Source organism: Dermacentor variabilis, chromosome 5 (assembly GCF_050947875.1).
Source record: "Dermacentor variabilis isolate Ectoservices chromosome 5, ASM5094787v1, whole genome shotgun sequence".
In the NCBI taxonomy this organism is placed as follows: Eukaryota; Metazoa; Arthropoda; class Arachnida; order Ixodida; family Ixodidae; genus Dermacentor; species Dermacentor variabilis.
The window spans coordinates 70,498,935-70,514,617 of NC_134572.1; the positions used below are offsets into that span (position 1 = coordinate 70,498,935).

The 15,683-nt window shown below is 45.5% G+C and overlaps 1 protein-coding gene across 1 annotated transcript in view; it reads right to left on the minus strand.

Annotated features, from left to right (window-relative positions):
* Window positions 1–452: 452 nt before the first annotated feature.
* LOC142582770 (uncharacterized) overlaps window positions 453–15,683 on the minus strand; it is a 118,255-nt gene continuing 103,024 nt past the window's right edge. Inside the window, exons 3-8 of the mRNA XM_075692794.1 lie at window positions 14,210–14,345; window positions 9,298–9,431; window positions 7,534–7,735; window positions 6,880–7,013; window positions 5,695–5,965; window positions 453–4,243 (exon numbers count right to left, since the gene is read on the minus strand). Coding sequence (XP_075548909.1) covers window positions 4,149–4,243; window positions 5,695–5,965; window positions 6,880–7,013; window positions 7,534–7,735; window positions 9,298–9,431; window positions 14,210–14,345 — 972 coding nt within the window. The 3' untranslated portion in view covers window positions 453–4,148. The remainder of the gene's footprint in view (window positions 4,244–5,694; window positions 5,966–6,879; window positions 7,014–7,533; window positions 7,736–9,297; window positions 9,432–14,209; window positions 14,346–15,683) is intronic.

Below are 15,683 nucleotides of genomic sequence, written 5' to 3' on the forward strand. Positions count from 1 at the left end.
CACTCGTACTGTGGAGTCGCAGCCAATCGCAAATCCGTCGAGGCGTGCGCGTGAGGTGGTGTCGCAGCCAATGGGAATATAGGGTGGCAGTTTCGCGGTTGCAGACACCGGACACCGGATTTTTCGCTCAATGAGCAACTTGACGCTTTCGCATCACAAGAAGCTCACTCAACTGAGTTAGAACGACAGAAAGCTGAGCTAGTTGGTAAGGATTCATTATGCAAAATAGAAGTGAGGCGTGCAGACAGGACCCAAGAGTAGAGAATTGGACAGCACGAACGCCGACTATCAACTGAAGGGAGCACTGAGCTCTTTCTTTTTTCGCCTCAGTGCTCGCTTCAGTTGATAGTCGGCGTTCGTGTTGTCCACTTCTCTACTCATGTGTCCTGTCTGCACGCCTCACTTCTATTTTGCACAACTGAGTTAGCCGTCTGTTCGCTCGTCTGCTCACTCGTCTGCACACTCGTCTGCACACTCGTCTGGACACTCGTCTGGACACTCGTCTGCGCACTCGTCTGCTCACTCGTCTGCTCACTCGTCTGCTCACTCAACTGAGCAGCGGTGCACCTCTGGTCGGTGTAGCCGCACTGCTGCAGCAGCGTTTTACCGCCGGCGGCGCGCTGCGTCCGTTTTTTCTCGAGTGTGGCTGCGGTTAGCGCGTTGATCGTCGATCGTTGGAATGTTATTTAAGCTGGCACAATGGAATATAAAGATATGAGTTTAAATATACCAGTAAAGATCTACATCTGCAGTCGCATTATCCAATTTCAGGGGGAAAGGCGACAGCAATAACCGTATGAAAATACATTGCTCCTACCAGTAAGTTGACCCGGAAAAAATAAAAAAGAAGGCGCAGAAGGAATGTATTATGCAGAATCGTATAAACGAGATTCCACTGTCTTTCCGGCTTGTCTGTTTGTAGCTAGAAATACTGGTATGTTGACAGCAGAACTGAACCGAATCAGTGAATCATCGTATCGCCCGTAATGCTCGCAACCTTCAGCGACATTGAGTATCAACTGAAAATTGAAAAAAATCAATGGAGAAGAACTACAATTAGATTTAATAATATACTATGGATAACGCCTGCGTTATCGCCCTAGTCGGATTGCCTTATGCATTTGGTAGGCCTGGCCTTGCTGAAACACCACCTGTGTGCTCTTCGAAAATCTGTACCCTTTTTTTTAATTATTCAAAATAGCCGCTCTCAACAAAAATTCACTTAGAAACGTCATTTTGATACAGGCCGCTTCAGGGGCCCTATAACGTAAAACTATTTCAATATGTTTCTATTCCAATCTCCTGACGTCAAATTTGCGTAACGACGAACGCAAGCACCGGGCGGTCACCCGCAGGGTTGTCTCAACAGGCCAATCAAACGCTCTCCTCGTTCATAGGAGGTCACTTTTGTTTGCTTGAAAAACGAATAACATTGCCTACACTGAGCGGCTTGTCGTATCTAATTGGCTGACAAGAGGCGAGGAGAACGCTCAAGTGGAGAGGGATTCGATGGGGCCGAGCCATTGCACTGAAAGTCGATAACCAGAAGAAGAGGGTGGTGCCGGCGTCTACGATTGGTCGGCTTTCCCTTACTTAGCTTGCGGTGGCTGGTCGAAAATCGCGCCGGCATGCAAAGGAAGCTCAAGAATGACGCTAAAACGGACCCTCAGTAAAGAAGAGTTGGCAGAATGAGCGAATAAACGTGCCGAAAGTCCTCGAAAACGTTACACGGCCACGCAAGAAGTTTTATTATACTCCAATACACCCATGCTCTCCGGCAGGTGCGAGTAGCCAGCGTCTGAGCGATCGGCGGCAGCCATCTTCTATTCCTTTCGGAACTTGGCAGCCTGCGGCTATTCCGAAGAAAATTCAGTTTTGTTCGGCATATTAATGCATCTTTATCGCGTACACGTCACTTTGACGCGGAGAGTTCTTGCGGTTTTGTGACGTTGCGTGACAGGCAGGGGAAGTGGGTGCAGCCCGAAAACTTTTTACCAATAGTTGAGGGCTAATGGCGAAAAGGGGTCGAATCAGAAATAACTGTTTTTCTTTTTTTCTCTCAAATCATGCATAATCAGTGTGTACACATCATATCAGATGGGGAGGTATCGCGGTTTTCGTGACGTCGCGTGACAGACAGATGAAGTGGGGGTGGTCGAAAGAAGTTTTTTGGCCAATCGTGGAGGGCTGATAGTAGAATTGGAATAGAAAAGTTTGGAATAGCTTTACGTTATAGCGCCCCAGGTTTTATAATGAGCAGAGTTTGGTCCAGGCCTAGATAACCATCATAATTTATTCGCATTTATACAATATGCTGAGCGACTTGTAAGCAAGGTAGGAATTGTTTCTTAGCGATCGTTGATCTACATCAACGTTGTTCCTAAGACCATCGTTATGTTTGCTATTAATTGCACTGCTATGTTGCGCCCCCGTCATGCGCGGCTCATAATAGACGCCTTTGAAATATTTATTTGTAAATATTGAAATGTGAAGAATCCATGAATACTATACGCACACACAACCAATAGATGGATGAGTAGAATCGCTTGTTCGCATGTCCCTCTGAGATATGTATTTCTGCACCGTTTTGATTCTTCTTCAGTTATGTTACGCACTAATTCAACAGGCTGCGATATGGCGGTATTTAAAAGCCCACAAATGACTGTTCGTAGCTTTCTATGTATGAAAGTTCTTTCGAGTAGCTTAGGGTGCTCGTTTACTAGTTACTGCTATAGGGGCGCAATGCTTCCCTGTAAAAATTGTATGTGAGTGCGATTATAAATACGTGAGCCAAGCAAGCGCGAATAGCAGCAAGCACCACTGTACTGCGAGTAAAACAAAAAAAATATATGAGGAGCTAATTGAAGCAGGAATGCGCATTTCGCGTCCTTGGACACAAATATAACGAAAACAAGCACACAAAAAATGCACCACGCACCCAACGGCACATACGCGCCTTGTTCTTTGACTTTCTTCCAAAATCTCCAAGATCAGTTGTTGCGTAATTGTGAACTGGTTACACAAACAGCGTGAAGTTTTGCCCCTAATAGCTTCTCATGACACGCAGACATACTTCTTCACCGGAAGTTTTTCAAAGGAAGGGGGTTGGTCTCTGTACCCTAATATTTAGAACACTCAAATAAGGAACACACAGGCGAGTAATTCCACCTCTTAGACATGCAAAGTTCGTCTGTTGACTGAATCCTACGCCAAAGGAACCGCAGCTTACGTTTTTCATTACTTTTGTGTTCATTCATACAATAAATTAAATTTCTTTCATTTGAACCCTACTGATAAATTTCGCCACATGCCACCTGTATATGTTACACTCTCATAGTTGTACGGTGACCTTTCGGCATCAACGGTATTGGCTGATTCACACAGAAAGGGTAAAGTTAAAGTAGACGGTTTTTCTAACTTCCTTTAATAATAGTATAGTAAGGAGACACCTTGGAAACACTCTTATTTACATGATTAAACAGGGGCTGGGGTGAAACTCACAACGCTTTTACAAGCAGTTCTAGTGTAATAATTGTTTCAAATATGAGCCCTCCGTTTCTTCCCAATGTAGCAAATTGTTCCTCACAAGCTTCCAAAAGAGAAAACACGTAAAACAACTCGAATAAAAGGACTCGTCTGCTATAGTCAAACAATCGTATCTGAAACTGTGAGACACCACACTACCAATCACGCGCGAACGAGCCTCATATATATATATCTGTCTATTCAAGTCAAGGACACCGTCTTCTATACTTCAGTACATTGGTAATGTACAGTCTTCGTAAGCCTATGCGACAACGTTGTTCATACGTAAGTGTTTTCACTCAACCCCATCACTTCACCTTGTTCACACATACGTATACACACATACACACACACGCAAACATGAGCGGTATAACAACCGCATAGCATATCCTCTCTTTGTCAACAATCTGAGTAAGGACGTGAATGAAAGGCACTGAATTATGTACATCATTGCTCAGTCCCAAAAGAACAGCACAAATGAAGTCGGCAGGTGAGGAAAGAAAAAAAAAAGTAGGGCGCCGATACTTGATTATCGCAGACGACAACCAAACTGAGTCAAATGGTGTTACGGGAGACGCGCCAACGACACCGTTGAATTCCCAATCACGATCGATCCACGCTGCTCATCGAACAACACACATGATGACGAACGCTATCGCTGAGCCTCGCAGGAGGATGGAGAGGGACACTGGCCGCGAGGAAGTGTTCGAGCCAGCAACTGCAAAAGTAAGCAGAGAGAAAAACCTAATTTGCAGAGATAAAAAAAAACAGAAAGATATTCACAGAAAGACTGCGACTTCAAATCGTCATCAGCGGCCCAAAGAAGGCATACGTCTGGAGACGACGTCCGGCCAATATAAGGTTGGAACAGCTAAATACGATGACACAGTAAACAGTCTAGCAGGCTTACGAAAGAACGTATACCAGTGTGCGCTGAACAACAGCCGGAACAATGGCGTTTTAAATATATACCGTACACATTTTGCCGGCACTCAAAGAAATTTTCTGGGTAAAAGGGGCTTGGTCTTAAGGCTGTCACTTTCAAAAAGTTAGGAAACACATTTGTAATTTTTCAAATTTGAACTTTTTTTAACGCACTTACTTCGCTTCATAGTGTTTTTGTACGTTTCATTGTTTTGTACTATTTCAATATGCATAGGTGCGCCTGTTATACAACGGCCACTTCTGTTGGTCCTATGTGTACTCAAGGAAGGCAGCGTCCCTTTCCCAGCTTTCTACCTGGCCCTCCTCGTAGCATATTTGTTTCAATTAAAGACTGACATGATTGATTGGTTGATTGATTGATTGATTGATTGATTGATTGATTGATTGATTGATTGATTGATTGATTGATTGATTGATTGATTGATTGATTAACTTGTCTTCGCCAGGACCCCTTGTTAAAACGTTGGTTCCATCCTGAGACATCCTTTGTTCGTCCACTGTTAATTTAAGAATAGCAGTTTATGACCATTTACGGTCACTACGAATGCTAGCAGACAAATATTTCGCAGGACAGTAGGCCTCGAGTTATAAAACGAGAAACAAGGTGTTTGCAAGTGGCACCTCTGTCGAAAGTGTCCAGGGGCACGATGCGGTATCATTCGTATCTCTCTTATATGTATTCGCCCCGAGTTTATCATCTAGTTTATCTGCATCAGTGCCGTCTATTATGCCGTGGCCCTTCGTTCGAGAATACGCAGCAGCAACGCCAGATAAATTTTTTCGATAAATGTTGGCTGGTAGTATTCTACTGTCTTCCCTGGATCAACAAGTTATTTGTTTCTTTATTTATTTTTTTATACATACTGCAGTCCATACTGACCAAGCAGGTGGGCTAACATTATTAACTAGCATATGGCTAATGATACCAGAACTAAACTTGTCGCTTGAGTAAGTTTGTTTCTCTGGCGTATTTGTAGTTGCCTTACTTGTATAAAGAAAGAAACAAAACAAAGAGAAAGCATATTTCACTAAGTTCTCTTTTCTACAGAAGTGTGAAAAAAAAAATATACCGAATGAGGGAGTTGGGCTCATTGACGTATACTCGTGAGGTCTGCCTGGCGGCACGGCTAGCGTGCTACTCCAGGTGAATACGATGTTTAATTAAAGTTTGAAGCATAGTGTGTAGGTTATGGGAGCAATAGCCTGTGGCGCGGCCGCACTTACCGGCGCCGTAGTGTCCCGGGACGTGGAGCCCCGACGACCGATGGCTGCTGCCCAGCACGAACTCCTTCTCGGAGTACGCGTCACCCGGCGACGAGGACGACGTGGACGGCGGGCCCCTGCCGCCGTTCTGAAGCGTGGCCGTGCACTTGATGCGCATCTCGTCATGCAAGAAGTGGCTCGGCCTCACCGTGAACCGGAGGCCCAGCGACGTCACCTGGCGGCCGGAGTCGTGTCGTTGCATCGGGTAGTGGACCAGGTACCGATTCGACACCTGCGCGTAACGGCGTTCGGGTTTCCGGCTGTTATTGCAGCTACGCCTCAGAACTGCCTAATCGCCGTGGACAGTTATCGCTTCTGAACATTTCCCTGCACAACTATGTCGGAGGACGTCTTTATGGACATCTTACTGCTGCGGCAGTTGTGAGCTGGCGCTCAATGTTGTCTTTCTTTTTTTTCGTCATGTCTGTCCGTCTGTGGTGGATGAGCTAGCAGCCGTGCCGGCAAATCGCCTTGGTAACAGCTCGAAGTTGTAGAGGTATTCAAGAGCTGCGCAGAAGGATGCGCAGAAAGCGAATGGCTGGGAAGAGGCAGTGGCGTAGTAAGCCACAGTTTTCGGGAGCGAAGTGTGTGTGAGGGAGGGGCACGGTTAATATAAATGGTTGCCCAGTGTTACTGTTCTATATGCAGACAGCTGCAAAACATCTCGAGGGAGTTTAAACGACATTTAGAAGAGATTGCGTAGCGAAGTGCAGGGTTTGCGTCTTGGTGCTGTCTCACTAAAAGAGTCAAAAGACTGGAGAAAATCAGCGCAGCCTTGGTGCTTCCTGTCGACCTACAATGTCTGCACCAAGGCCTGTTGAATGCCTTGAAATAAGAGTCTTTAGCTGTGAAATACTTGTTTACTTGAAATACTTGGGATGTGTAATGGGTGTCGTGATTCGGATTTGAAGCTGTTTTCAACTTTTTCCTAATCTTTAGTCGCGTGGAAATAGGTGTTTGGGTTTGCGCATGCTAACACGTTCCCTTTCGTTGGCATTCCTATGCTTCGCACAGTATACACTTTCCTCGCAAGAGAGATGCATAAAATGCCCATTCCTCCGTTGCCAGTTAACCCTCCGCCACACTCCTTACTGTAGACGTGATCATAATCCTAAGAGTGGAGCTGACTCAAGTGCAGTGACTTGCCTCTTTATCGTTGAGGTGCCACTGCAGGTCGACAGGACGCCCGTACCGCGAATAACTGCACGTGACGTTCACAAGGTCACCCACGTGGTAGCTCGCCTGCCCACCTGTTATAGAAGGCTTGTCGTCGTCTGTGCCTGCAGGAAAAGAGAGCAGTAACGATGTAATATGCTTAACGTAGGGTGCGAGACCTTTCGGAAATAATTATGAGACTCTCAAGTTGATGTATCTTTACGTAGCTAGAAAGTAACTGTTTTCGAATGATGCGTGGTCTTGCTTTAACAATGCTAGAAGCACTGGCTTTGTATGGCATGCAATTACAGGTTCTACGCACTTTAATTCGTAGAAAGAAAGAGAAATCAAGTACTGGTCATTACTGCGACGAGTGGAAGGTGTGCGCAGTTACAATATATAGCGCTTTCTTAGTCTCTGAAACCAGTTGTTTATGTCAAGGGGCCCACCTAAGATGAACAAGCCTCATATATTATTCTGGGCAGGCACATTTCCCTTTCTCATTACGACATTGTCAAAAACTGCTGAGAGCACACGCAAATGCGCTTATTTTAGTTGTATCGTTGCCATGAGCCTGGGAACGTTTTTTTCTTCTTCTTTTAATGCGACCCAAATGTTTGTCACAACAAGTTGCCGTCCGTGCACCTGTGTTTTTGGCGTCTTGAGCTGCGACGATCTCCTCGCTGGACAGCGAGTAAGCCTCGGACACTGTTGCCGTGCACTTGAGTTTCATAATGCCGTAGCTGAAGTGGCGTGGCTCGGCCGTAAAGGTGATTCCCAGCGAAGAGTGGTACAGCTGCTCCCGGTCGCGGAAGATGGGATACATCTTCTCGTACTGCGGGGGAACCTGTGTCGTTCGAAACACCCCGTGAAGGTTTGTGATCTCCGCAGGCAACAAGCCACGGGAAGTTTCTTCACGTGTTTGACAAGAATTACCTGATTTGTAAGAAAAAATGTAACCGATAGTGCTCCGTGACTAAGCGTATCTATTAAGCTCGGTTTAACGAAAGCGTATTGCGCACAAATTTGACGCCACATTTCAAGATCGGGCCACGATTGCACGTCTCCTGAGAGGAACCTTTAGCTCGGGAGCTCCCGTCTAAATACGCGATAACGGAGAAATCTATTTTCTCGGCAACTACTGCACCGATTTTTATGAGGACGGTTGTATATTGAACACAAAGTTAATGCCTAACGGCTGTATAAAGAGGATATTTTTTTTTCAGGCGTCATTGTTTAACCAGAATTGCGAAAAGCAGAAAAACAAAAGAACAACTCAAATTTCAAGTTTACAACGCTGTACCTAAGCAGCATAAACGATATTACAAATCTGTAAACTTCATCCGATAATACATTCAAAGCGGGTAAAATTGTTGTATTATATGTACACCACTTCGAAATATACTGCAAATTTGCACGTAGGGCTTTCGCAAAACCCTCGTAGACGTTGTAACAACTTTACGTAAGCAGTCAATTCGTATATAAAATTTTCTGCTTTTGATGTGCAGTTTGCTGAACCTGCGACATCTATTCTTGGTGCAGAGTAACAGATTTGCAAACTCTGTGCTTCTATCTTTTTGTGAAACCTACCAATTTCTAGGAACTTCCGTAAAAAAATATCCCGGTCCTAAATTAAGATTTGCCTTCCTTGAGTCACTAGAATTTAACGTTCTCGCTCAAATGCAACAAATGTCATTCAAATCACTGCAGACGGTGTCTCAGAAAAGCACTTTTGTGTTTAAAATGTATTTGAATAGATAACTGGGAGTTGGCACTTAGCTAAACCTTTCTCTTAATTACGTGCTACATGCGTGCCGGGCAGCATCAAAGTCGTGTCTCTAAATATGATTCGCAAGAATATACAGCACTTTCAATTTTATACACTCTATTGCAAAATTTGTACGCGTTGGCCAACCTTGGTATGTGTATTGAATTATTCTCACAGAAAAGGTGGTTAATAAGGAGTCCGTGGCATAACCGTTAAAGTGATAAAAAATTTAAACATTATGTTGTATATAGAACCTTCTTGGTAGATATGAACTATGCTCTTGTGCGTTCAAGTGAGCTGATAGGTAACGGTAACTAACACAAGTGATTAAGACATTCGTGGAGAATGCAATTAGCGTTCCTAGTAGCCAGGAAATTACAGCAAGCAAAATGTTCTGAAGGGAGCTATGATTTGTCGTTGACACTTGACGCGAATCATTGCTAAGGCGTGATGAGCTATCACTTGATGTTTTCCTAACTACAATTCACCATTCTTAAAACAGACACTATTATATTAAGCCCTTGATTACGTCCTATATGGTGCCCCATATTTTGCTTTATATTTGAGTAGTCGAGAAATCAAAATGAGGGATAGTTCGGGGAATAGGCGGGAACTGGTCGTAAAGCGAGTGCCATGCTGACCTCTTCACCGTTAATGTACCACGTGAGCACCGCCGGTGGCTTTGTTGCCCCCGCGTGGCAGGTCACGTTGACCAAGTCCCCAACCCTGTAGTGAGGCTTTGTGCCGCGGATCTCGGGGCCTTTCTTGGGTAGCACTGGAACAAGAAAAAAAAAAAAGGAAGGTAAGAGAAAGGACAATTCGTGTCAACAGCGACAACCTTAAAAGAAAAGACCACTTCTTAATTTTAATGTTTCGTAATCGTTCTTATTCATTGAAAACGAAAAAAAGAAACATTTTCTCATAAGTGATCGACGTAGGTTGGACTTAAGGTAAGTGCAACGTATTCGCTTACATAATCCAGAGCGTTGATTGCTATATAGTTACACACATTTGTGCAGCTCTAATAAACACTAGATGAGGCAGCAGGAGAGAGGAGGACCTATAATGACGAACTGGAAACCAAAATAATTTATTGCTTCCAATTGTAATGCTGTTGGTTAATGATGAACAACTCAATCAACTATTTCTTATTCCAAGGCGGCGATGTCTTTCGTCCACAGTCTATTATCTTCCGTCTCCAAACAGTCGAGACGTACAGCACGCATGTAGGTGGGGTCCGTTTCTGTAATCAAGCAGAACACTTTCGGACTGCCTACAAGTGAGCTGGCAGATGAACGGTTGCCAGCTGGGACTCTCTTCTATCGTCTTGGTGCTTTCCTCTTCCGAGGTTTGCCTCCGAGATTCTTCTCTCTTCGTGCTGTCGGTGTACTTCGTTTACCAATGCTTTTCTCTTTTTCCTGTCGGGCAAATCGTGCGAAAAAAATGCAGCTGTGGGAACACGGTTCCCTCCTCTAGCCACTAAATGACGGCATCTTTGGGCAAGAGAACCGCGGCGTACACAGCACTGAAAGGAGCCCAATGATTGCGTTTGCGATTCCATTCCCTTCCGTATTCTTCTTGATTTCTCATAGCTGCGTCCTCCTCGCCTTCCTTGAGCGACTTATTTGGCTGACGAGAGGCGCACAGAGTGATGATTATTTGCATACAAGCGGCATTCAGGAGGGACGGATGCCGTGTACCTTTATCTAGGGCCATACAAACATGCACGTAGTACGTATGCACACGCGTGAAAATGCACGCAACACACAAAGGAATTTGCGCTTAAAAAGGGTGCATATAGTATGAAGAGAAAAACAAATGTTTGACTACAACATCGGTTGTTGCTCATCAGGCTGGCAACGATAAACACGGCGATAACCATTGCAATGCATGTCTAGCCGGAAAAGTATAGGCGTAAGTTATGAAGGTCCCAGCCACAAACCATTAATGCGTTATTATTTAAAAAAAGTTTAGTTGAAAGGACAATGACAAAAACAAACAAGCAAAGAAAGCGACAGAGCAGACGCCGTTCTCATCCTTTCTTACGCCAGTTTCATATATTCAATAACATGGAACATACGAAGTGCCAAGCAACGCTATATGTAATAAATAGTTAATGTGTCAGTTTCCCTACATCGCCTCTGGGAAAGCGGGGCCTTCAATAAGAGCTCAATTGGTTGCTCACTAGACAGTTAGATTATGCAACTTCTCGTCAATTTCAAGTAAAACAATCGTAAGCAGCTACGTAGCTGCAGCTTTCTGCCAATAGTACTCTTACGAACTTACCAGTACCAGGCAATGTTTATCTCCTTCAAATATGACAGCGTTATGCAGAACATAATTTCAGTTGCGTTTGCAATTTTCCCCAGAAAGGTGGCGCTTTCGTCGCTTAACGAAAGCAATAGAAAATCCTCTTGGAACCATTCGGTGCGAAATATTCTCCAGCCACAAAAATGGTTAGGATAGAAACAGGAAGGTTAAGCGTTGTAAGCTGAATTTGCCGCAAATGTGTGACAAAGAAATCTCTTCATCAGCTGCCCAGGAGAGCATGGAGCACGCGATAACCATGTCGTCTTATTGCGAGGCAGTCGAACCGAGGTGCACATTCGCACATGAAGCACATTTTTTTTTGTACCACCGGGATGAGTCATCCGAGGGCCCGCTTCCGATCACGCAGATTTAGACGTACGCTTGGCTAGTGTATGTCTAGCAACCACGCGACATGCCGTGCTCTTTCGACGATGGTGGGGGCGTCGACGTTTCCGCTTTCTCACGTCCGCATATGTGTACCGCCGAAGCACTACAACGAAGCCGACAGTATCGGGCCTGTTCCTTCAGCCGTGGGGGCCATCCGCGTACGACTATTCTACAAGTCCACTTAATTCCTGCTCTTCATTTCATTTCTTGAACTTTAAAGTCAGTTCGGATGATACGTTTTGCCTGCTCTGATCAATTCTCGACCAATCTTCCGTAGTGGGAAAGCGCCATGGTTTGAGGTCATCAGACACGTCATCAGAGCACAGACACATTCACGGGCATTCACTAAGGGGTTTCTAAGTTACCGCCAGAGGGTTTACCGGTGAGAGTGGTGGCGTCACATTGACTTTTCGCAGCTCCGGTTGAAATATCCCAGAATTATAGCGAGGCAATACTTCAAAGAAATTCTTAAAGGTAGATTGCCTTGCACCGTCTGTTTCTCTCTCCTTTTTTTTCTTTTCAGAAAGGCTGTTGACATTGCATACAATCGCTCCGCGGTTTTGCCAGTTTAGGCTGTGATACTCTTCATTATGTCCTGGCTCTTCGAAGCTATATCCCTCCGAAAAATCTACCTGAGGAGACACGTGCCTCAGTAGTCTCTATCGTGCCTGTGTGAGTGAAGAAGCAGCGGATAGATTTTCGTCACCGTTGAACACCACCTGGCTCCCTCAAATTCCTCACAATAGTGTTTGCGCGGCCTGTGGTGAGAATGCCACTTTGCCTCACACGTTCCGGGAGTTCAAATCATTGGGCCCGAAGTTCACCAAGGAAGAGTAGGACGCGCTCCTTCGAAGTCCCGTCTTTGTAGACCAAATCCTGGTCGGTCAACGCGCCCGTGATCGGGCCGGCAGGCTTGACCCGTCGATCCCGTCGTGGGATTAGCCGGGTGCTCGTTTTATTGCGTTTTTCTAGAGCCAATAAAAGTTTACTCACTCACTCACTCACTCACTCACTCACTCACTCACTCACTCACTCACTCACTCACTCACTCACTCACTCACTCACTCACTCACTCACTCACTCACTCACTCACTCACTCACTCACTCACTCACTCACTCACTCACTCACTCACTCACTCACTCACTCACTCACTCACTCACTCACTCACTCACTCACTCACTCACTCACTCACTCACTCACTCACTCACTCACTCACTCACTCACGGGACCTCAGGAACAACCCACGGAACACCAGACGGTTGAATTATGAGTTTTGCCATGAGTAGAGAATACAGAACTTACTATCCGTTCCGCGGAGGCTCGGAGATTCTCGCATTACACAGAGGATTGAAACATAAAAGCAAATAAAATATTTATGTGTATAGTAGAGTGAACATTAACTTGTCATTTTAACGTCTATGTACAAAAACACGTGGTTATTTACAACCAATGCAGTATTAGCAACAACAATTCCAACAGAAGTAGGCATCACGCAAGCCGGAACACTCACAAAAAGCAACCAATGAAGGGCATAAACGCAGATTGTGCGTTTGAGTGCTAGTCCCCCGTTGAATGACAGTTCGCGCATATTTCACGCAAAATGGGATGCTTTGCGCGTTTCGTGCAAAAAATGCGGCTTTGGATGGTGATAAGTTACCAGTTCACTGCAGTCAGCTCCTTTTAACAGCAGACAATTGACCCATATCGCTCATAGGGAAGCGCCGACGCGTACATTTCAATGCGTACCCCAACCGGTTACCCAAACTAACGCGGCGACGGAGCTTTCACCTATAGCTCGATCTCACGGCGAATAGGTTGTTTCACCCTCAGTTGCATATAAGCAAGGTGGAGGTGTCTGTATCCGTTCCAGACACATATTAAAAATATGCAGATGCAACGCACACTTGGGAATCGATGCCAAGCGAAGCTTTCGCAAAGTGGTTAAATAAATGCTATACATTTGCCTCAGTTTACTCCTGCGTCTATGGGCTAAAGGAAACTAGAGCGCAAGTACGTGCTCTCTCGCACACACGCCGCGCAATGTGACAACGCTCATATTTTCTTATATTTCTGTATTTCTTCTTAGTTATTTTAGGTGTACCGCAGAATTGTTGGCCAATCCCCCCGTTGTGGGTCATGCGCCATAGCAGGGAAGTCATCATCATCGACGAGCGGTGATCGTCTCGAAGAGCTAGTTGGCACAATATATGTACCGCCAGCTTAACCCTACTATAGGCGGCAAAACATAGTACAGATCAATGATAACGCCCACTCCTTGACCAATTTCTCATTGCGGGTATGAGCGCCACAGTATGCAAACTATCATAATCTACACGCGACGATCATCTCGAAGAGTTAGTTGGCGTTGCCACGATAGAAGTATACGCGAGCTTATGGCCTAAGGGTTTAGGGCACGGAAGTGCTGTGCTGGGGGGCCGAGGTTCGATCCCAAAATCGGGCACGTCATTCAATTTTCTTAAAAGTATGAGCTATTCAACGAAACAGCAGGAGCGGCACCCACACACTCGCCAGCAGCCACACGGCCAGGTAAGTCCGGGAGGGCTCGCAAAACAAGGTTTCTCTTTTAAACGGTAGCGCTCAGAGGGGAGAAAACATTATATTTACTGTGGTGATCTCTCGCGTTTCTCGTGCGCATTTTTTCCATTGTGTCAGGGGCACACTGAAGCGTTATAGAGGTCGACATTGAAGTCAAAATGGCAGGTAGTTAATGCGAATCAGCCTGCGTCTTGGCCTTCGACGGGTTACTCAGTCTTCTGTTTTGAAGTGCAATAGGGTGATAGTGTGTGTTCAGGCTTCAAAAGTCCTTAAGCAGCAAGGTCAGGACGAATACTCACCGTATACTTTCAGCTCCTTTTCGGAACGCACCGTCTGGAAGGAAGGTGCATCGGCCGACACCTCGCAGGCGTAGAGGCCCTCCGACTTCAAGTCCGTCTCCTTGAGGAACAGCCTCCCCAGAGAGGTCCGGCTTGTCTGCGCACGTGCAGGCAAGCACAAAAAAAATTGATGTTCCTAAAGAAGTTATTGGGTTTTACTTGCCAAAATCACGATCTCATTATGAGGAATACCGTAGTGAGGCACTTCGGAATAATTTGGGCCACCTGGAGTTTTTTAACATGCACCTAAATCTAAGTAAACGGGTGTTTTCGCATTCCGCCCCAATCAGAATGCAGTCGCCATGGCCAGGATTTGATCCCGCGATCTCGTGCTTAGCAGCCCAACACCATAGCCACTAAGCAACCACGGCGGGTATTGATGTTTCTCGCTCATGTTTCTGAATGTAACCGACGTCTGAATGTTTAGGTCTTGGGTATAATTACGGATCAGTCAATCTGTTCTGTTCTCACGTTCCTTTGTATGATGACAACACAGAAAGGCTCTTGACGGAAAAAATTACAGCCGTGAAAGAAATTATGTTTAGTATATTTTTTCAATACTCTGATTTAGCGGCGTTATCCCAAGAAATCGTTATCCCCGGCGTTTATAGTTATCCCAAGAAATCTTTAATGACGTTTCGGAGCAATCGTCATCATTTGTAGAATCAACGGTCATTGCGAATTTAAGAGAAACAGCAATGGTATATGTCTCTCTCGGTCAGGACATGACAGACACATTTGAATAACCGTGGCAAGATAAAAAAAAAATACGCTGAGGGCATGGACAAATCACCAGCGGGTAAATGCAGACGCTATGGAGCGGTATTTAAAGTACAACAGCTGCAGCGGATGGGTGTTGTGCCACTGGTCTTGACGCAATGCAACGCGGCTTCTTCAACGATCACGCACGTTGGTGCTAACTGCGGCTAAAGCCATTGACATGCGCGGTCGCGAACTCGCCAGTCGTTAGCCCGGCCTCTCCTGCTGATGACATAGGCCCTTCGTTCGTTCGCTCGTTCAGGCCGCAATTATTCGAGAAGCAAGATGAGGTCCTTCATGGAAACAAGCATTCGGCTCGTGACGTAGGGCGGAAGAAAAGCCAAGTCAGGGGGCGCATCAAGGGCGGCAATCATACTCCAATTTACGGCAACCACTTGCCCAGAGACTGGGACCATTACACTACTCGCCCTCGCCTTTAATTCCCTCAGGTCATTAGCTCAGTCAGGCAGTTCCCATCAGGCTCAAATTGACCAAGAGGCGAGCATCCAGCCTGTCACGCCATTATGCGAGTCACAGCGAGGCGACGCGATTACACTGAAAGAAGTGACAAGATTAAAGGGTCAGTTTCAAAATTTAAAAATCGCAAAATTTTCGCACCGTGCGTTAATATTGAACGAGAGGAATTTGCCAAGGGCTAGATAGCCGAGTACGCGAT